We start from the raw sequence: 23,861 nt of genomic DNA on the forward strand, positions 1-23,861 counted from the left end.
GGACATTTCATCTGGACACCACCTGCCCTCAGGCAGAAGAAAAGCCAAGGGACAGATGAATTATCCTGGAGGACCCCATAAGGCACGTGAACAACACCTTAATTCATCTGGCATAAGTTAAAATGGTCATTCCCCTGATGGATGGCAGAAAATGACTAATAAAGGGTGCATGAAAGATTAAAGGAATGGTAAATAACAGAGACAACAACACTTAGGCAGTGATATGAGTCACCTCCAAAATTAGGCACCTGCCTTTTTTGTTTTTTTTCAGCTGAAAGTCTAGTGAACAATAGGCAAGTCATACCTGGGAATAGGAAAAAGGCATTTGGGAAGACTGAAAAGAATTTGGATATACAATAGACAAAGAAATAGTAATTGAAGCATTATCTTGATGAGCTAAGCTCATCTTTTTATGCCCAAAGGCCATGGTAGTTTCAAGAAAGCCACAGCAGGAAGGATCACTACTGGAGTATTTTGCCTACTCTGACATAGAAGTTCTAAAAATCTAGAAAGTGTTCAACAGGAGTGAAATTCATTTAAACAAGAATTGTCTCATGCTTAGCAGACTAAACAAAGCTAATTCCTCCTTAAGAAAATGTGCAAGCAGAGTTCTTTCTAGTTAAAATATGTAAAAACATCTATAGTTTTTAAGAAAAAAGTACAGAGCGTGATCAAGATCAGCATGTGCACAGTAAGATGTAATACCTGAAATGAAGAATTTTAAATGGCAAATAACAGTAAAATAAACGTGCCCTTTAATTAACAGCAGCTTACCATGAGGAGCAGCAGACCTTCTATTATTTAGCTCTCTATTTAAAAAGATAATCCATAAGTTATCAAAATCTTCTGGACTTGGCACAAATTGATAGATAAATCCTATGGCCTGAGTTCTTGTGCTGAGCAGGTTAGATTTAGGTAAAAAAACCAACCCTTTTTTTGCACTAAAAATCATCTGATACCAAAGCTTATACTGCATACTTGAAGTGCTCAGAGCTTTCACAGATATATATCCCAAGTTGGTACCACAAGCCATAGGCAGTTTAAGTATGTCCAAATGCAAGTTCCAGTGAATACTAAATAAGCAGGATCTAGTGAACAAAGCAGGGAACATAAATCTGAAGTGATCATCGCTCCAGATTCAGATTGCATACACAATATTACTTTATGGAAACAGACAAAACTTGCTTCTAAGTTCAACTTGCAAATACTGCCTCTGTTCCTGTATCAGACCTATTATTCCAGAAGCAACCAGTTTCTTACCTTAAGGATGGAAGAGAAGACCCAACTAGAGAGACATTTATATATTTATATTGGCTGCAGTTACAAAAATACCACATTGTTTCAAAATAAAAACTGCATCACTTTAAAGGGTGATAAACAGCAAGTACTGAACTAGGAAAAGCTACTGTTTTCATAACAGCATTATAAAGACAGGGCCAGCACTTTATGTCAGAAATGTAACACACCAGTTATCTGATCTGGACTTAAAAAAAAAAAAAAAAAAAAAAAAAAAAAAAAAAAAAAAAAAAAAAAAAAAAAAAAAAAAAAAGTAAAAGCACAAACAGCAATAGCTATTGAGGAAATATATTTTCCTATAAAGTTGACATGGCATAATTTTTTTCAACTCCACTAGATCTCTACATCATTTAGCAACTTCAAAGAGTTTTCATAAATAAAAAACCCTGTGACTATTGAGTAGTGTGGTAATTGTTCCTATACAACAGACACAGATGATGCAAGTTGATGTAATTGAGGACAAGTGAGGAAAGACATTTATAGAAACAGCAAACTCAGTGTTCAGTTAAAAAAGTCTTACTCTGTGTGTGCTGTAACTGTTTGTTTTTGTGTATGAATCAGCCCTAAGACACATCATATATTGTGCATAGAATAACCTCAATCCTACAACCTGATTATAAAATATGAGTTACTCTGCTTCATCTCTAGCAATGGAACATACAAGTACATAGTATAAAATATGCATCCCAACAGTGTCTAGGGTTTATTCCCCTTAAAGTAGAAAAAAATCCAGTAACTAGTCATAAGTACATAGGAATTATAGTAATAAGGCACTACAACCCTTTAATCAATACATTAAAACTAAAATTTATTGACCAAGTGGCCACAAGAGATAGCAGCAGATGTCAGAGTACTCTAGAAGGAAAAAAGACAAAACTCTACATTTAGACCAAAGCTAATATTCACAGACCAAAGTGTAGAACATTGAAGAACTAAAACCTGAAGGCACATCATTTTGTCTTCCTTTGCCTCTTCACATCCCAACCTCAACAAAGACTAATTTTCTACACCTTCTGGACAAACAGAAAAGTCCATTTAACCAGAGATGTCAAAAAGAGTCTTCAGTGCCTGTCCTCCCCCATCCACTACACACAGGTACGTGAGCACTGGAATAAAGAATACGCACAATTCACTCCCATTCCTTCCCTCCAATAAAAATTAAATTGGCTCACATCCTAAAACATCAATTAAAGTTAGTTATGTGGTAGCAGGGATTCACAAATCCACTTAACTGTAACCCAAGGACTCTCCCAAAACTTCAGTTAATCCAGTTATGCCCAGCTGACTCTTTTCCCAACTAGGTCACACTAGTGCAGGCCAACTCCCTTCCCTTTCCTATTACAGCATTTTCTGTAGTAATTACAGAAAATGTTTTCCTGAAATACATGTATTAGAAGAGCGTTTAATCTATTCTCTAGGCTTAGGCAGGAAACAAAGACATTTGGTATCATGTAACCCATTGTGCTCCAGGTACCACCAGAAGACATATTTGGAAGCTGCTGCCTTGTCCTGCCTGGGGACAGCAAAGCACTGACTGGCCCCAGCAGAGCCTCCCCTGTTCCGTGCCACCATCCCATCATAAACAGGTCATACAACTGCAGTCTTTCTTAGTCCATGCTTATTTTATTGTCCCAGCACCTTTCATACTGCACTGCTGACCACAACTATCTATCAAGCTCATCCTCTCCTCAGAAAAAGAGGTCATTTTTGTAAACTGCCTTTCTTCAAACAAAAGCAAATTTGTTCAACTTGAAGTATCTATTACTCCTCACCTTCCCCTGTTGAGGGCTAATTTCTTCATGAGTCCATGAAACAACTAATAATTTCCTTTGAATATGTTCTGTAACAGTCCAGAGCTTTTCTAAAAGATTTTAGGCACCCATAATAAATTTTGAAGGCCACCAATTTTAAGTAATAACATTTTTATTTCACTTCTTAGAAAGTTGAAACCTAGTAAGCAAAACAAAATATGGAGTGCACGGTGCAGGCTGTTGGGATTCCCAGCTGATGCGAGCCCTGCTCCTGCTCTACCCAGGCTGTCCAGTGGGCTCTGTGGCATGGTAGTCTACATCTGCTCTCTGTTTCCTTTTTGAGAGACTAAACACATGGCTTAAGTACTTGGATCTTATTTTCTGTACTTGTAGTACAGGCAGTCCATAAGGAGACACTTCAGTCTGAGAGTCCCATGGCAGGGCAATCAGGTACACTGGAGAAAAAGGGGCTGCACTGGCAGCAGCCAGAACCCATCACAACCTAGCAAAGGCACTGCTCTGCATTGAAAAAATTACAGCAGAAGCTCTTCTCCCAAAACAGTCAACTCTGAACAAGTTTCAGTATCTCCCTATTCCAAGAAATAGGTTAAAGGTAGTTCCACATTTTAAGAGTAAGGCAGGGATGCAAGAAACTACTGTAGAGGAAATGAAACACAATGTAAACGTTTGACTAACAGCTTCTCTTCTGGAATTAGAAACACCTACGGATGCTTTGGTTAACTAATTCCATGTTGTGCTTCACTTCAAAAGAAAGTTGCCCTTGAATCCCCCAAATTCATGATTTTCTAAATGAGCAGTCATGTTGTGTCTGCATATTACAAACCCATAATTATATCTGAAGTCACACGCTTCAAAAGCTTTGCAATATTAACAGTTTAGGTTTAATTTAAGCTATCAAGAGTTAAAGTCATGAAATGGCCTACTTGTTTCAAGAAACAAGCTATTAGCTACTTAAACTCAAGCAATGAATTCAAATGCAATGAACTGGTTACTCACCTTAACTTTGGAAAAAACCTATACAGATTTTTTTTTTTAACCCACATTGACAACAGTCTCACATTCCTATGGCTCAAGATCTTCCAGCTAGGGGACAATCATTGTGAAAACATGAGAGCAGCAGAGCACTTCATCTTACTGTCTCCTTACTTTTTTCAGGGAACCACTACCTGATTATCGAAGCATTTCAGTTGGAGGTAGAAAATGGCAGCATAGGAATTTGTATTAGAACAGATGCATACCTGCTATTCAAAGAAAATGACAGTATAAGCTATAAAAAGTTGCTGGATCTACACAGTTTTCTGTAGAACAGGAAAAAATTCACCTGCTTTTGTGCCATCATGCCAGTGTATAACTAGAAAAACAAAACAAAGCACACCATTTTATAAGTCAGGGGGGGGTTTTAAAAATCAAGACAGCTACGTGGCAGCTGATGAAGTTACTCCAGAGTTCCAGAGCAATAAAACATCAATCAGTGCCATCAGCTGCACTCCAGGGTGCAGTGCTGCAGTAACTCCCCTGGTACGTGTGTATCACTTCCTATCTACCGCACGTTCCTGCTGGACGCCTCTCACAGCACCCAGAGCTAATCTCGAGGCAGCTTTACTGTAAATAAAGAGAGACTGGTCTTAAAAATGGGCTGGGAAAAAAAATAAAAGTACAATTCACATTTTACTAAAACTTATTCAAGTTCAAACAGCTTAGTAAGTAAATCCAGTTAAATTCATTTAAAGCTTAAATTTCCTGCAGTCACCTCAGAAACTACCACTCTCTTGAGAGTGTAAAAGGCAGACTGTTAAACTGATCTGGGTGTTCCCATCTTGCTTCCTGCGTTTTGGCTGACATCCTATTTTGCCATCACCATACTGCTTACTGAGTCACTTCTCTTCTTCCAACTGTAGCTTGCTATTTTTACCTAAGCAACAACCGTTTAACGTGCTTCTTTTGATTTGTGGGCATTAAACCAGATTCTAAATCCAATATTTGCATTTTGATCAGGGAAACTGGTTTTATTTTCTCCTAAATGGACAAAGAAAAGGAGCATGTAAGAATCACAAATTGTGAAGTAGGTCAATCATTATGATTTCAACATTTAGTACAAGGAATGCAATACCTGAAAACATGAACTTTGAGGCTTATTTCATACCTCAGGTCACCAAAAGTCAGAAGAGAACGTGTACATTCTAAAATACAACTGTCCCACTTTATCCTGACATGGGCATACAAGTGCTGAAATGTTGGTATAAAGCTGTAAGACTATCAGTGCTGCAATCTTTAGCATTTTAAATAGAATAGAAATATTTAAATAGAATAGAAATATAGAATACAAATGTTTTGTTGGGTGAACAGAACACTTGTTTTTTGTTGATCCTTAAACTAAAGGTTGTATTTGTACCAATGTGCTATAAGTGGATTGGCCCTGAAAGCACAGAGGACTTGGCTCAGCTAATGCCCTTCCTTACCCAATTTTCTGTTTTCCTTTATATTAGTTTCCTACATTGTGATTACGTTAAATGTGACTACACAAAAAAAATCTGAAGTTCTGCTATAATGAAACAAAGATGCCTATCAGGAGCAGACCAAGTAATTTGCATTCAAAGCTTTTTACATTTTCCCTTACAGAGCTGATGCCTCCGCCTAAATTAGACTGTTTGAACAAACTGCATGACTTGATAAACCTACCTGAAAAAAAGAAGCAAAAAACAACAAACAAACAAACAAACAAAATTAAATCCCAACAAAGCAATGGGATTTCTAATTCTGCTACTCAAAACTATTTTTTCAGGTATTTCTCTTAGTTTCCAAAAGAAAATAATTAGAGAAAACATCTCTTTTTAAATTACTATGTGGCTCTAAGTATAGAACAGACACTCAGCTGCAATTGGAAGGAAATAAAGGGTTTATATTTAGCCTTCACTCACCACCAATGCAATGATTTACCACCCTTATAAATATGCTGATATACATTTCGCAGAATTATATTGAAAACAAATTACTGAAATGCTCCTGTTTTAAATCCCACCCTGGTTCACAGAAGGGAGCAAGGGCAAGATGGAGCTCAGCCCTAGGGCAACTTCACAGGCACTGGCACCACAGTGTGAAACCACATCCAACGTGCTGGGTTTGGGGGCTGAAGGAGCCGGGTGCCACCCTGGAACAGAAAACACAGCACACCTGAGCTTACAGAATATGTGAACATTTCTTCCTAAAGTGTTTTCTGGGAAAACTACTAAGAACTTTTATATTTAAAATTTTCCAGCATGAAATTCCTAGATACATATGTTTGATTATGTTTTTTCCATACTTTCTTCACTGATGTCGAGGACTTTCATAAAGGTTTCCCCAGCCAAAGGAACTTTGGGAGACAAGAATGATGACCATCTTCACTGAGGCTACTCATTAACTCAAGAACAAGCTTAGCAGCAACTACATGGCTAAGACAGAGCCTGAAGGCTTTCATCAACTCGCTAAACTTTATGTTTGCTGTAAATATCATACTGCAGTGGCTCCAAAGCTGCTGCTTTCTTTTCAAAGGAAACCAAACATGAATTAACAATGAAAAAGCACAAGTATTTAGCTAAACCTCATCTCTTTCTGAAGGCATATCATGCATATGACAGTTGCAGCACTGAGTTAGGAAGTATAACTCTATTTGGAAGCCAAGGCATTCCTCCCATTAAACAGGTTGATGGCAGCTCTGCGTTAAATTCCAGCTGTGATAGCGTTTTTATAATACAGAAATAAAAGTGTGTGCCAGAAATGTTATTTGAGGCCCTAAACACAGTACAGTTCAGGATGACAGACGTAAGTTTCCGCTTTAATTTGTTTAACAATCCAGCTTAATAAGGATTCAACTATTTGCAGACTTCTGTAATATTTTATACAAAGACTGGTTTAAAGATGGAAAGCAGTAATTTGTGATAATAAATTACTTTCAGATGTTACTAGAAAACAACACAGACCTATTTAAAAATCTACAGTAGGTATTTCAATGCTAATGACAGCAGCCCTCTACTTAAAACACAACATGTTTTCATCTTTTGCTGACCAGATTTTTGCTCAAGTGTTACTCATTTTATCCCTCTGAAGCTTATAATTTTCACAATAGACCCAAGTACCTTTGGGAAGAGCATTCATAGGAATGTAGGGTTATACATGCCAAAAAATGCTGGTTTCTAAAATTTCCGCACTAACACCAAAAATTTTTCTATTTGGGGTATTTCATGCTTTATCTTCTCACCTTAAATATTTATTGTGCTTAGAAACTTTGACAATATACTTTCAAGTGTTCTTGTGCTTATTTTTCAATTAATACTGATAAAATAACACTTCTGAGGAGGAATGTGAAGTAGACTTCAGCTGTCAAAAGGATTTTCAGCAAATGATTTTGGAAGAGTCATTAAGGGCCTGACAAAACTCCAGTGGGAGCACAAAAAACTCGCTGGGAAAGGCCAGCTATGCTGTGTGTGCACAGGTTCCACTCTGGTTTACAACCACCAGGCACAAACTGGAATTCTTCTTCCATAAGACTGCTGCAAGAAAAGTAACTGTTTCATCATGTGCTCTTTGCTTCAGACCATAGATGGACTTCTTGGAAAACAAACCAGAGAGAATTTGAAAAGTGCTATGTGAGAGCACTGACTCATTTTTGGGTGGAAGCAGCAGGGATGCCATAACCACTGGAGTCAAGGAAACCCCCTAAAAAAAAGTACCATGTTTACTGACAGGATCACCCCTTATGGAAACCTTTCACTAAGCACTCAGCCCTCAACACACTATTGTTGTCAAGGCAAGTGCCATTTTGTAAGCACCAAAAGGCTCAGCCTTCCACACACTCCAAAAACCTTCAAGAGCAGTAGTCAAACACTCTCATCTTCCCACTATGGTCAGGTGCCCAACGGTTTTTGATAACCATCTACTGAGGAAGCTCTTGTATGTTGAAAATCTCCTCAAAGATACCTATCAGTATCTATTTTTAATAGATATTGCAATTTCTCAGTTTTATTGTGGTTACAAAAAAAAAAAATCACAGGAAAAAAAACCACACACACAAAAAAAATAAAACCAACCAACCAACCAAAACCATGAAACTCCAACCAAACAACAGTAAGCCAGAGAAGACTGTGGGATAGAGGTGGGCAGAAGTCTAAATGTTTTTGGGAAAAAAAGTCCCAACATTCTACAACTGAATCCAATTTTCAGTGAAAGTAGTCTACACTATTAAAAAACTATAAAAACAACCCAGACAAACAACTGAGGCCTCTCCCACGCATGATTAGTATGTAATTTCTTCATGGGCAAGAATTTTGATCATCTACATGGTACGTTTTAAAAAAAGTTTTGGTTTTGTTACTTGCAATTCAAATTTGGTAAGAGTGCAAAAAAGGTGCTATCAGCAACTCACCAGTGCAGCAATAAGCCCTGTACCCACCCAAAAACAACCCCTCTCCCTCAAGGACACACCACACTCAATTTCAAATATTCTGTTGTCTTAGAGGAGCCTGTAAAAACTACAAAGCTATGAATGAATGTCAGCACTGTTACTCAGGTCAGCCAATGGCCCTGATCCAGATAAATGAAGGTTAATTTGCTTTATTTTTAAATTCTATAGAAGATGACAGTCTGTGTAGTTTTCCACAGGGCTGAAAAGACCTCATGGGCCAGGAATAAAAAATCTGCAACTGCCTGGGCATTAATGAACTTTTAGTTCAATCTAAATCATCAAGATAGTCATTTTACATGTCTAGACCTATTTCATCTGTGCAAGTACTGAATACCCTAATGTATTGCATGGAGGTTTTGTTCTTCTTTGTTTTCACACAATTTGAAAAATTGACAGGATCTAGCTGAGTGACAGTTACAGTTCAGATTTACTTTAAGATTTTAAAAACCCCAAAACAATCAGAATAATGAAACTCATACATGTATCTTGGAAAGCACATTTTTAAAAACTGGGTCCACTTGAACACTGAAATTTCAAACAGCATACTTGCTTGCTTACAAAATTCAAGTGTCTGCTTTCCTTCTCCCCTTCATTCAACCATCCTGCCAGGCTTGCTTTGCAGCTTTGAAGGCTACCAGAAACAGGCAGCCACCAGGCACCTCACGGAACAAAACAAGTTTATGACAATCCTAGATGCAAGACACTCGTGCAAAGTGCCAAAATTAACAAGAGCAAGAATAATAATGTGTATTCATAACGTATCTGTTCAAAACAATTCTCCCTTCAAGAGGAAAAAGTGAGTTCATGGATGACTGCGCTGCTGCTGGCACGGAGCGAGGGCAGGCACGGGGAGGCCAGCAGGCAAAAGTCTCCCTGCACAGCGCTGACCTCGAGTCACCCACCATCCCTGGCCTCCTCTCCAAGTTTATTGGCTGCACGTGTGTTTTGTAACACCCTGTACTGCGTATTCTTAGAACATACTTTCCAGAGAACCAGAGGGGACAGGGCTCACCCCTCCACGATCACCTCCAACCCAATCTCACCAGCAGCAGCAGCATCCTGCTCCTCAAGATAAACTATCAGTTCATAGAACAGTAAAGGATCCAAACCCTACGTTCACGTGCTCTACAATCAGGTGACCTGTGAGTCAAGAGACAGGGCAATAAATTATTAGGAAAAACAAAACGCTGCACTAAAAATAATGTACACAAGCAGCGTATGAAGAACAACAGGTTTTACCCAGCCAAAGCTCAAGGACCCCCCCAGCCTCTTTTGTATCTGTACAAAAACAACACACATAAGCAAAGACAGATAAATAAAACCTAACTTTACTTTCTCTTTGATAATTTGAAAATACATATATTTTAATTAAAAGTACATATCAGGGGTGGAAAAAGAAAGCTGAATCTTGGACCAGCAGAAGAAGTAATAATGTCCAAAGTAAATATTCAATGAAACTTCAATCAGAGGATGTCAGAATTACTTTATTTCAGGGAAAATTGCTCCAAGCTGACTTCAGCTCAGATATGCCAAAAAGTCACTATCTGCTACACATCAGCTACTAGCATAGTTCAGGCAACATTAAGGATTTGCCCACTTGTCAGGTTTAATAGATTTAATAAATTATTGTGAATGCTCAAGTTAAACATTAGGTAAAAAAAAAAAAAAAAAAAAAAAAAAAAAAAAAAAAAAAAAAAAAAAAAAAAAAAAAAAAGACCCTCACAAACATTCCAGAATCCATAAGAATGATAAGAATCCCACTTATTTTGTCAACCCTCTCATTACCAAAAACATTATATAGAGATTTTCTACTAAAAATCAATAAAGAAAATAAATTTTTTTACTATCAAGTGACAACAGTGCATCATTTTGTTGGAGGAAGACAATCTTTTCTTAAGACATAACAAAGCAGTAAGGACAGAAGAGTACAGTCAAAAAAAATTAAAATTTCCATTTAGAAATATATGACTACATTGGCTATTACTGTAAACAGCTGGTTTTTTGCAATCACTTATCTTCAAGGACTAATAAAAAACATACGAGAAATTTTTAGCACAGAACATTTTATTCTTACCATCTGAATTAGTGGTTGATCTTGAAAGGATCAGAATCTGGCATGGGAATCCAGGCAACAAGTAACCTGCCCTCTTTATCCCCAGATAAACAGGCAAACTGGGTTCACTACACTCTTCCTGCTGGGCCAGATCCCTAGGAAATAGCACTTAGAGAATTGCTTTCAGCATGAGTTGGTTTTCCTCTTGACTATGGAAAAACACTGTCTGAAATCCAAAGATTTTCCTCAGAGATAAATTCTTCACAGTCCAAGCTGTGATGAAGCTGGAAACAAGCCCTGCCAGTGGGGACCTCTGGGCCGGGCACAGCCCACGTGAATGCCACCCGGGCTTTGGCTAACAGATGGCAGTGCCTTATCTGCCTGCTTGGGACGTGCCAGCAGAACCCGCAGGATTTCTCATGGAATTCATCTCATGGAAAAACCAGTGTGAAAAAGATACAAACCAGTTAGTGCCTCACCACCATCCAGCCTCATAAGGAAGGTACGTCTGGTCTAAGAGGAAACTCTGTTTTCCTGTTGTCTTTTTTGTCTCTTTTACTCTTTTTTTTTTTTTTTTTTTAAGCTTTCAAGATTCTCCACGGCTTACCACCATTCCTGTTGTCATCCACTCATTACTGCAGTAAACTGGCCTCTGATTACTTTAATCACCAGTACTTACTCCCCCTGTATTGTCCTGCAGTGGGGAAGAACACTCTTGATTAAAATGACTCTGCTTTCCAGCTTCTGGGTTATGGTGATAAAGGCTTGTCAGTCTGTATGCTGAGAGCACAGTTTATCTGTCTCATCAGTATTATCCCTTTGTTTCCTCACAGCCCTCTGTTGGAAGCCATTGATTTTACATTTGATACTTGCATAAGGTCTGAGGTGAGGGTAGCCTTTTGTTCCATGCTTGTATAATACCCAGCAAAACATGATACTCAAGTGTGACTCTTAATTTGTATCACAGATAACAAATAATAATCTTCAGGAATTTGCTTCCCTTCTCTTTAAGTGTCATTATGACTGAGTTACACACCTGGAGGCTGAAGAAGCCCTTGATCCATCTAATAAAGCAATATGATACACTCTGGAAACACAGTTTGAGAATATAGTGGATTGGTGCACATCTACATGAAGTACTTCCTTAATTCTGTAAAGAAGCCACTGGTGTAGTGCAAGACCACAAGCATAGAGGTGCCTCACAAACACAGCAAAAGCTGGGGAAACTACAAATTCTTAACAGCTTTGATAAAACAGACTCACAAAGGGCTGTTTATGCTTTATGAGAAGTGATCTGTATTCAGTAACATACACAGGTCTTGTTCATGACTTTCCAGATCAAAACCTGCCCTCCCATAGTTTCAGTTCTATGAAGTTTAGTCTATACCAACAATCCTTCAGGTACCCTACCCTAAAAAGAGATATTCACACTTTAGATTGAATTTAACTACAGTAGGTACAGGACTTGTAGAATATCTTTGCTATAAAAACAAGAAAGCGAGCACTTGGGGTCCTTCTACCATCCTGCTCACAAAGCCAAAGGTAAGCACCTCAGCAAAAAGGGGACAGAAAAGCAGGGCTGTAACAACATATCTCCAGAACAGTCACCCAATCTTCAACAGCTGAGCCAAAGGTGCAGAGAAGGTCCTACCCTGTCCAGCAGCAGCTTCAAGCCCCTCCGTGGCCACTGCTACAGACTTCTGCTGTACTGCAGTGACATTCCCCAGCTCTCACAAGGAGGACAAAAGCCTGGCTGCACGTGCAAGTCAGATGAAAAGTCACATCCACCAGCTACAGGCTCTTCCTCACCCCTCTGTACCATACCCAGGTCAAATGCACTGAGCTTCCTACCTCCGTCTCCCTTTCTCCCTTGCAATGCTATTCAAGTTAAATGAATAAGTTAAACGAAAGGCATTCAGAGGGATCTGCTCAGACTATAAACTTCTGTATTTAAACTAATGTTTTAACTGCCAGGCATTTTAAAGTATACAGTACTTCAAACATCTTTTAGAAAGAAGTTATAGGAACTAAAATACGCAAGGCCTCTAGGAATTCATATCCACTTTCTCTTAGTTTACTTTTTCTCCTTCTCCAGCTGGTTTGCTTTGCCTTTTAACATTTATTTTAAAGTCATAAAACCAACAAGTTATCTTCAGTTTCATAAACTTTGCTAAAACTGAAGAGAAAAAAGTGTTAGTTACCATGGCAGCAGTGAGGAGTCCCTGGGTCAGGATGCAGAGAACTTCTCTTGTTCTGTCTCATCATTTGCATCAGAAGTTCAGCCATCTGTTATTAACTATTTAACAACAGTCTTGCTTGTTAGCACTGGTGCTTGCTATTTAAGTCTTCCCACCTTCAGCCCTTTTGTAAATCTCCTAATTAATGTGGAAATTCATCTGAGGGCTCAGTTATCTTTCAGGTAGGATGATCACCATTACTTCAACTTGGCCAATATTCTCCTTTCTCACCAAGGAAAAAGCATACACTTAGGCAGACACCAACTTCCAGAAGCAGCAGCTTTATTGTTAGACATCAATTTGAAAAGAATTTCATCAGACAGTCGATGATGTGGCTGAATTCCAAGAAAGACTATATCCCTCCTATTTAAGCATACTCCACCACACATGATTTTCCCAAGTTCCACAGCATCTCTCAATCTTCTTTATCCCATCTGCTTGACATTGCAAAAGAAAACAGTTTTGCAATTTTATTTCAAGGGATAAATAGCACACTCAACTATGTGTTGCTATCAAGCAAATATTGTCTTTTATCCTCTGAGGTAATCTGAAATATATTTATCTACTAGCTGTATACACTTAGAAAACAAAAACTTGGTTATACATTTCTGAGCTTAAAATGCTGGAGTTAAAAATATTTTACCTTATCTTGACTTCACTACCTTAATTTAAATCTGCATGACCTAAAACAATATACTGGCTCTTTCGGAATCTAGTCCTAGGAAAGCAGGCCAGTCTTGTTGCTCCTCACTCATCACACCCTCAGAAGAAAGTGGGAGGCTTACAATGACAAAAGGGGAACAACATGACTGTTTCTTTTACTGTTCCTAAAAGTACTTCAGGGAAAAAAAAAAAAAAAAAAAAGTAGTATTAGGAGCAAGCAAGAAGCCTTCAGCAGGAAGCCCTTGTTTCACTCACTTAACACCCTGACATATGCTAAGAGCACTCTGTTCACAGGTACAGCCAGTAAAACTCAGATCCTCAAAACTTATAAAATGGAAGAAAAAATTGAAAAATACTTATGTGGGAATATGAAAAGAAACTTGCAGAGCATCAGAAGACGAATTCACACATCCAAATAACCAGACAGGATTTTCCAGGCTGGTCTTTCATTCAGATGACAAGCAGACCAGCATCCTGTTATGTGCACTAGCAATTTCAGTGCTGCATGAGACGGTGCAGAGACAGCACTGGCCAAGATGCCTTCTCAGACTACAGAGATGAGAAATTTGATAGATACAACCACACATACATAGGATAGATCTGATATAATGCAATGGTTTAGAGACTCAGAACAAGAATACAGTGTCATTACTTCTGGGTCCAATGAAAATGATTCAACTAAGCAGTCCAGAAGTGCCTAAAAATTATTTCCTTTCAGCATGTTCAGGGAAATTCTCCATTACAGATCCTCAACTTCTCCTGTGAAGGCTTGGTGAATTACATCCAGGGCATCTCTCTGGCTATCAGACCGTGTCAACTCGAGAGACTTGGTCCAGCTCCAAGAAGCTATGTGAACACTGATGGCATACCTAAGCCCAAGATAAATACAGTCATGGGGAAGAACTGTTAAGCACATTTTCTACCTACAGATGAGGCACCTACTAATGCCACTGAGCTGCAGTATTTTTTGTCCTACAGAGTACTGAAAAACAAGAAAATGAGAAACAAACCAAAGAGTGCAAATGCACTGATAATAATAAAGCTTCTTAAAGAGAATTCACAAGGAGAACAGATAGAAACATTCAGGAATTCAATAATTTTATTTTAATGGACAACACATTAAACATTATAGTATGCAGATTAAGTAGAAGCTGATACTCCTATAACTTTATTACAACATTATGTCAGTTAGAAATCACACCTACAAGCTGGAAACTTCTGCAGCACTGCTGCAAGAACAGAACTAGCTATCAGGGTAATTAAAAAAGCACATAGGAAAAAAAAGCACAGGACTTGTTAGAAAGTGTCCTCAGGTGAGGAATGTAGATTAAGAATTCCATTATTTTATCTGAAATACAGACAAAGACAAAACAAAAAGCCCAGAGCAAACTATTTTCATAACATCTGACCTCTTCTACTGCAGTTTCCTTTTGTATTCGTCTTCTCTTTGTGCTACTTGATCTCCCAAAACTTTGATGTTACCAACCATTCATTGTCATCTAAGTGGTGGGTAATTTATCTTGTGGAACTTTGTCAGAACATGTTTGACCACCCAAAATCCTCCTCCTAGCTAATGAGGCTACCTCCAGCTCCAATAGGTTTGTTTCAGTATTTGCAGTCCAGACTATTAGAGGGTGGGGTGGAGGGAAAGGCATAAGCTTAGCAGACCCAAGGGAGAGGCTGTACTTCTTCATGAGAAACGCAAGCAGCTCTGAGAGGTGAAACTGCCGACGGTGGAGCAGCATGAAGCTCCTCAGGTAATTTTTCCAATGCTATTAACCTTCACCTACAACGCCTGCCCTTAAGCGGTTAAACAGTAACCTGCAAAAGTAAAAAAGTTACAGAAGAGACAATGTATGCTTCCCATCTGAAAAAATTCTGGCAGAGTGGCAAGGCCCGCAAAATTGTTTTTAGATTTTATTTGGGAGGATAAATGAGGACACTACAACTCTCAAGCTGTGTAAAAGACTGCACATTTTAAAATGGACACCAGAGCCTACAGTAGAATTTTGAAAGCATAAGACAAAAGAACATTTTTGATAGTTTTAGAATTGAACTGTGTCATACAGCACAATTCAGCTATTTACAAGTTTCCACATTATAAGTCATGTTATTAAGCCTTAATAGTCTTCTGGTGCTCCAAAGAATAAAACACTATACAGGGTCAAAACTGAAAGGCCCAACAGAATTTCAGCCAAGAATTTAGTTTGCCTCCCTCCTTCCTAATACATGGTAATTTTCTACATAGCAAAATGGCAGACTCACATATTTAAAATTTAATATATTCAATTATGAAATTTCACTTTGTCCTCTCAAAAATTCCTTACTACTTTATAAAGTAATGCTTCAGTGATTCAAAGCCAATATTCCCACACAAAATACAAGAGTACACTAGTGGAATCATTCCTCCTTCTGTGTCCGGAGGTGGACACCTAATGTCAGCAGGCTCACTTAAACTATAGCTCTGATGCTTTTCAGAGTAATATCAACAAGGTCTACACACAGGATAAAAATATATGCAAGTACATGATCCAAGCAACATTCACATTTTTAGATAACAAGTTTGCATAAGAAGTAATGGACAATGCTCAAATCCATATTGAGCTTAGTATGCTATTTAATTAGCTTTAAACATGCCATGTAGTTGAACAAACAGTAAGCTGCTAATTAAAAATACATATTTTTGTTGCCCCCAAAGCTGACATATTTGCATCAGCTTCATTTGCCCCGAGACAAACAAGTAGTGGCAAAGAGCTGATAATGTTTCACGTATTGTTTCTAGCAGAAATCAAAATACTGTAATAGTTTCCTCCTGCTGGAGGAAAAAAAATAAAAAAGAGGAGAGAGAAACTTGACCTACATAACAAGGCACAGAAGAAACTCAGTTAAGCTTCAGGGTGTTTTTGAGAGGGGGGAGAGGTGGGTTTTTTTCTCCATAACAATGAAGAGTCAAACAGTTACATATGGCTACACTAACTACAACTGTTAGCACAACTGACACTTAACTACACGTCTCACTTCTAGGGCTCAGAAGTCCTCCCCTCCTGCTCCAGGACATTTAATACCCTTGCCCTAACAATGTAGTGAATAAACCGNAAGAAAGAAAAAGAAAACAAAGCGCACAACTCAAAGAAATCCAGCCTTTCACAGCCTCAGTATACGGAAGGAAAGGAAGAATGTCTGGTTTGGGTTTCTAAAGGAACTGTTTACAGACTTAAACGGAGAGGCAAACTTTTAGTATAGGGTGGGTTTTAAACCACCTTCCAGACAACCAACACCACCAACAGCTGCCGATTCCTCTTAGTTACACAGCTTGAACTTGTTCCACGCCTGTCCGGGCCGGTGCCACGGGCCCTCCATCCTCCCCCCGCCCCTGCCCGCACAGCCCCTGGCCCCGGGGTCGGTGACACCTCGGCGCGGGGACCCCGCGGGGCTCCCCGCCGTACGCACCTTGTCGGCGCGGCCCGGCGCTCCCGCAGCGAGCCCCGCAGCGCCGGCGCGGGTGGGAGGGTGCCCACGGCATCCTCCACAAAGGAGGCAGAGTAGGGGCGCGCATAGCAACAGGCCCGGCCGCCGATTGGCCCCGCCGGGCGAGCGCCGGCCCCCTCGGCCCGGCCCGCCCCGCCCGCACGGCCGGGCAGGTGAGCGGGAGGGGACACCCCGCGCCGCCGAACCGCACAGGTAGGGCAGCTGCCCTGGGTCTGTACGCCTGGCGCCACGCAGGGAATGTTCCCGCACAGCAGCAGCTCTGTGTGTGTGCGAGGTGATGAATATTCACATCTGGAGTGGAAAAAGCCGCCAGCCAGCCCGCCCGCCCTCCTGCCAGCCAGCGCCAGCTAACTTCCCACTGCGCTTTTTTCCACTGCTCAGCCCACTCGGGAGTGGCTCGGCTGCCTCATTCCTCTGACCCTCGCGGCACACACAGTGCCGAGGAGATCCCACCCCCAGCTCTCCTCGCACTACCGTAGTTCTTACTTCAGTATTTTTAATGGACACTTCTGAGGACTAATTTATGAGGTTGTTTCACAAGAGCAGTCTCAAAACAGCATGTACTATTCCAGTTGCAGTCTAAACAACATGCTGTCCACATTAAACAATTTCACCCAGTTCTTACCTATTTACAAGTAGTAAAGTCAGATGACATTCACCATATTAACATAATCATCACAAAAAACCTATCTTACTCTCAGCCTAACCTCATCACAAAACAACACTAACACTCTTGTTCTGTAATTAGATACCATGAAACTGTGTGAAGTCCAGATCAAACCAGACTTCACAACCACATTCAAAATCCAGTACCACTCACTAACCCATTCCAGAGCATGGAAAACGTGCCATTTCACAGAATGACTTTTCCTCACTCACATTTTATACACCAGTATCATTTAGCTGTGGTTATGAGAAAACCTAGTCTATACAAGATTTCTAAGTAGAAATTTTATCCGAGGAAGGTCGGATACCTTTTAATAGTTGGCCCATTTAAAGATCGCAGATACAGATAGTGCCTTACAGAAAGTTATATGCAAAACATACCATTTAATTAGTCACTGACATTCAAGCTTCCTGTATATTTTATCTCAGTTTGCTTTCCAAGTATTTTTCTTTCATGGAACATTTACTTCTACAAAAACACCGGAGTTTACATAGTTGTCTGAAAAAGCAATTTTAAGTTTTCCTATTCAGGCAACTACCTAGCTCCTGAGAAAAGTACTCAGATGATTTTCTATGGAACAGTTATTGAATACCTACAGGAGGAATGGGAGGGGTAAAAGGAATATTTACCAGACTGGTAAACACAGTATGTTTAAAAGTTTTTCTATCAAGAGGCAGAAGCAACAACACCCAAAGCAATTCCCACAGGGACCAGCAGAGACAGCATTCAGGAACCACCAGTTGTTTTTACAGGCCAACTAACAATGCTTTAGCGATGAGCAGCTGCCTCTAGATGACAGGCATACCTACACACTACACAGCTCCAGAACAGTCTCCCCACACTGGGCTACTGGACTGCAATGCAAAGAGCCTTTTCACACCAGATATTCTTCAAATACAATAAAAGTAGGACAGCATGTTGACACTCCAGCTTTTAAGTCCTAAATCAGCCATAGGTATGCAGAGCTGAGCTCTGTGCCTGTGGAGGAACACCCCAGAAATGAATGCATCTGGCCTAAGAAAATGCTAAATTTAGAAAATGCAATATTAGAAATTCCACCAAAAAACTCCACCTCAAAGCATGCTACTTATTTATCAGTTGGATCTCCTACTCTTCCACAAATTTCAGAGGCACGAGGTACTTAACGTGACTGAACATAAGAAAATACAGCAGCACACAGAGATATACACAGGACTTTATCCTAAGCTGCAGATTTCATCATCGTGAAGTCACTGCACTTAAAGTACTATTTGCAGTTTTAATACTGTGCAAAGTGATGAGAAGTAATTAAGATAAACACATTGTATTTTGACCCACCTTCTGCCACAAACAGGATAACACTTCTAAAAATTAAAAAAGATGAGGTCTTCATAACAATGGATTTTATCCCAAGACAAACTCTGAGGGTAAGCAGTTCTACACATCTCACAAAGCAGGAAATCAGAGCCCAGTGTGTTTCATCTTGGTATCAACTGAACTACACATCAATTCAGCGGCACTTGCCAGTAGACATAATTGGCACCACGCCTACATTACAAGAAACTCAATTTCAGCCTTTGGAGAGCCATGCCAAAGCACAGGATGTCTAGTAACGAGGCGGTTCAGAAAAACACACTAGTTCAGATTCCAGCCCTGCCTTGTGCAGGAAAAGCAAGGTAGACACGTGACCCCTAAGAAGCAAAGCCTAAGTGACTTCAGGGTACCTTATGCTTACACAGCCTAGTTGTACAGACAAGCTAAAAATAAAAATACACTTCTACTAAGCTATCCTTTCCATGAAACAAACATTTTGGATTGAGTTATTAATTTGCAGGACATAAAACCAGCAAGTGGTCTCATGCAGATGCCCTATTCCCCTTCTCCTCCTGCAGACTTACAGATGCTCAATTGCTCAGAACAAAGCTGAGGTCAGTTCTTGATGGTTGCAGTGCATGTTAAAGAGATGATTAGATATAAGACTCACATTCCTAATTTATGTATATTTTCCTTTTACTGATGTTTAAACTCAAGATTTCTTGAGCAAGAAGGACTACATAGCACACCTAGAGAAGTTGAAAGCATCAGATGCTAACAGTTCCACTACGATTTTAAAACAAACAAAAAATTTTTAAAAATCAGTGCATATCACAAAGCTGCTCAAAATTTCATAGTAAAAACTAAAACAAGAATGAATACCACCAGGTTACAAAAAGTGTACTAAAACATTTATAAAAGGCCATTACATATTCTCAACATGAAGATGGGATGAAAGAACATACCGTGCACATCAAGTATCATCACTTTGCTTTTCCTCTAGTGGATCCAAAACACTTTCTCATAGAAACTTGTTAATTCAGCGAGGCTATAATAGGAAACATCCAAAAGCAGCACAATAACAGCCAGTTATGGCTGTCTTAAGCTAAGTGAACTTAACCCCTCAATGTAAGGTGAGGTAGGTGTGTTTTAGCAGTTTGACGTTGATCTTTGCCTTCAAACTTTTCTGTTATTATCAACTTTATTAACAACTTATTATTATCCCATTTCACGTGCATAAACCAGCAACGCTGTTTCATTCCTTCACTTTTTAACATTCCTTCACTTTTTAACATTCCTTCACTTTTTAACATTCCTTCACTTTTTAACATTCTCCACACCCTGCCTGTGTCATCCAGTTGTAAGCAGTTACACGGAGTACTGCTGTTAGTATAGTTTCGGTAGTTACCCAGCTCTCTCCTCCAATTCTAGCCCTCCAGATACTTTGTTTCTCATGGCTTCTCCACAGTAAACAAAACTCCTTGGGCCATTCAAACAGCATGTCCTTCAAAAGGAAGAAGCTGCTTCCCCCTCAAAATAAAACAAAACAGAATAGTACTTTTCAGTAAAATGCAACTAAAGTGGGGAAAACTTGCATAGAAAATATGCTTGAAGACTTATTTTTAAAGAATTCTACAGCAGAGAAAAGGGATTTACCTTTCAGCAGCTTCAGTGTTGATATCCTCCTCTTTGACCCACCTGTACATTCCCAGTCCATTCTGATCTTGACAATGTTGTCCCTGTTCAGTTCCTACCAGTAGGAAACTCCTCCTCTTTTACTTCACATCACTAATATTTACTAAAGTTGTTCTCTTCTAGATGCACCTATTCTCTTCCCCTGTTCTCAGATACGACTACTTAATCAAAATTAAAAGCTCAAATAAAAAAAGAGCAAGTAAATAGGAGTCTTACTGGGCTGTGTTTTAAAGATTAAGATCTAACATGTGAAGGAAATGCACCAATACTTGTGGCTTTCAAGAAAACTGCACAGAAGAAAAGCATTAGCCCAACATACCAAAACTTCAGTCTCTGCTAACACAGAAGTTATGCCTTCAGTAAGAAGTCACCACAGACATTTACACAGATATTGCTCTTACACACCCTCTCTGCCCCCACTAAGTCTGCAAACAAAGCCTTCTACCCAACTTGCTGCCCTGCCTGGATGTCTGAGTTTGAGCCATGGTTTGTTTCACTTGCGTGCTGGGCTAGTTCCCTGGCAGGGAATCAAGGAGAACAATACCTGGCAGGGGAGAAGGGCTTCCCATTGCTCTGAAAAAAGAACGTGCTGACCACAACAGCTCTTCCTGCACCTCTCCTTCTCCTTCCCTTGTCCCTCAGAAGAAATCAGCTACCGCCCTACCACCTTCCATTGAGGAACTGACTGTACTGAGAATACAGGATAATACTTGCCATCTTCAATTTTACCAAAGTTCTCTTTCTGCCCTTCCCTCCCCCATTACAACCAACAACAAGATGATACTTGCACAGCACCCTGAGAAAGAAGTTTAATTTGTTGCAGCACAGAGAAGTGTGAAATATGCCCTAGAAATCCTGAAGGCTCATCAGTGGGCAAAAGGGATCCCTGCATACACAGCAAGCACCATTAAGAGGTTAAACTAGCATAAGCAGTTACCTGCTTATGGACTCACTAAAGTAGTTCACAATCCAAAATGGACTTACTTACCAACCCGGCTCCCGGGGATACTAATGGAAAAAAAAAAAAAAAATCACTACCTTGTGTAATGTAAAACAGATGACATGGTTCATGTGCAACCAGAGAGTCCTTATTTCAGATACATTCTCTTTTTTTAAACCTCAGAAGAAAAACCAACTTGTTTTTTTTTCCCTAGGAGAAGCCAACAGTTTTGGGAAATGCATTGATCATTTCTAGGAGAGAAGTCTAAGTGTCCCACAATTACTGGGTACTACATACCTGGACAGAGAGAGATTGCATGCCTGCCCACAAAAAGAAAAGTGGTCAAATCAAAATAAATGTCTACGAGTGGAGAAGAACTCTCCTTACTGCTCTTAAACGAAGTTGTTCAGAAGATTTCTCAGTAAGACTACTTTTTACTTTTTACTACTTTTAAAACTACTGTTTACCTTTATTCATTACAAGGATTCTTCCAATCAGCACAGACGTGAAAGTATCCTTAGTATTTCATGTCTGTGGAGTGCTTCCTTCCCAGTGTGTTCAGCTGCCTCCATTGATTCACACACAGCACTCCTCTCCAAGTTATCCCCGAGAACATCCTCATACTATCCTATTACATCTTTGCATTTTGAGTCAAGGTAATGTAGTAATACTATCCCAGATAGCACCTTTAAATAGCTCTGGTCCCAAAGGTAGCATTAAAAATCACTAGCCAAAAGAGCCAGTCAGGCCCATTTAACAAGAAGAAAATGTATTACTACAAGTGAGTTAGATTTGATTTGGTCAGAATATTTCTGAATCGTTAAGAAAAGCTGGAGAATTTTCATGATTTACAACTCAGTTATACTGTTTACAAGTAGGCTTTACAAAAGAAAAAAAATCTCTCTTCCAATCTCAGTACAGTTATGCATGGAGAGCAAGAATAGCTCACATGGCTTTGGCCACGTGCTTGTAGCTATAGTCATCCCACCCTGCTTGGGACCAGCAGAAAAAGGAATATGTAATGAAAGTGAAGTCTTCCAAAGTCCAACTACCTAGCAAGTCCAAGAGGCACTCTTCTGTATTTGCATTGATCCTTAATTGCCTACTTATACACAGAGTTTCAGTACTCGGTAGTACAAAGGTAACCATGCAATTGTACATGCACTTCTAAAACAATTTTAACTTAAAAACAGGCTTCTGCCTAAACATTAAATATAAATGACCTGCCAAGACTGAATAATTTACTATCTCCTTGTAAGACAATGATGTGGGGCCCTGAAAAATCTAAAAAACTTGGTTTATGAAGTATCACATCAGAATGGAGATAGTAATTACAGCTATATTTACAGTTAAACTGCAAGACCTTATTGATTAAAAGAATATAGTAACTGCTGGACTGTTATCCTAAACTTGTTGCTGAGAAGATAAAAAGCTATGGCTATTTCACCATCGGTAAACAGCTGCTATTAGTAGAAGTTTGTCAAAATAACAAAGAAACATTTTGTAAACAGAGAGCAAGTTCTTTTAACAAATGTCATATAGCTGGTTTGTTCTCATCAGTTACTCTGTTTTCACAGGAGATTTCTAATTTTAATAAGCAGAATTTCATTTGGCAACAAACTCTTGTCCCTCATGAGAATCTGTATTTATAAATGTTAGCTTATTTTTAAAAACATTAGGAGCTGGCAGACCTCAGATCCAATAATAGTTTCAACACTGCCCTTAACAATAAAGTCCAATCTAATACACTTTGGTCCAGGGATCTGAGCTGGCATGCCAAAGTTTCTCACTTCAGCAAGTAAAGAATATGGTCAGAAGGGTTAGTTTATATAGCCCAGGCCTATGGGCTTGGCATATCCACAAACCCCAAAATATCCACCTAAATGCCACTCCAGCAGCGTCTGTTGTAGCAACAGGAGCCCCTCCAAAGGCAAGTATGGACAACACCAGGCAAACAAAAAGAAAATGGCCAAGTTGTTACCAGTGTGGTTCTCTCTGAAAAACAGGTATGCCATGAAGAACTCTCACTGCTGAACAGCAATGAAAGCACCCTTCCAACCCAAGAGATACTTCTACTTGCTGTCAACAGTGAAGTACAAGTTGCAGAACAGGTAAGAAAGCTAACATAAGCAGGCATTTCAAACTAAAACATGATATTTTCCATTCTAAAAATTAATATACTTACTTTTTTTTTGGGGGGGAGGGAGTGTCTAACTTTTTTTAAAAATTAAACACCTAAAAGCTAAGAATTCTTCTAAGTTAAATTTTTGAGGTAAAAATGTAATAGAAGAGTTTATATTGTCATTTTTTGGGTGC

The 23,861-nt window shown here is 39.3% G+C and overlaps 1 protein-coding gene across 2 annotated transcripts in view; it reads right to left on the reverse strand.

Moving 5' to 3' along the window:
* FAM214A (family with sequence similarity 214 member A) overlaps window positions 1-23,861 on the reverse strand; it is a 48,509-nt gene that overhangs the window by 19,402 nt on the left and 5,246 nt on the right. The window contains exon 1 of one of the 2 annotated variants that reach the window (XM_027883027.1): window positions 5,987-6,047. The exons of the other annotated variant lie outside the window; for it this stretch is intronic. Within the exon in view, the coding sequence (XP_027738828.1) occupies window positions 5,987-6,032 (46 nt within the window). The 5' untranslated portion in view covers window positions 6,033-6,047. Of the gene's footprint in view, window positions 1-5,986; window positions 6,048-23,861 lie in introns of those variants that run through there. 2 annotated transcript variants of the gene reach the window in all.

The sequence above is a fragment of the Empidonax traillii genome, unplaced genomic scaffold, assembly GCF_003031625.1.
Source record: "Empidonax traillii isolate 1590-97213 ecotype Southwest subspecies unplaced genomic scaffold, ASM303162v1 scaffold117:size1203958, whole genome shotgun sequence".
In the NCBI taxonomy this organism is placed as follows: Eukaryota; Metazoa; Chordata; class Aves; order Passeriformes; family Tyrannidae; genus Empidonax; species Empidonax traillii.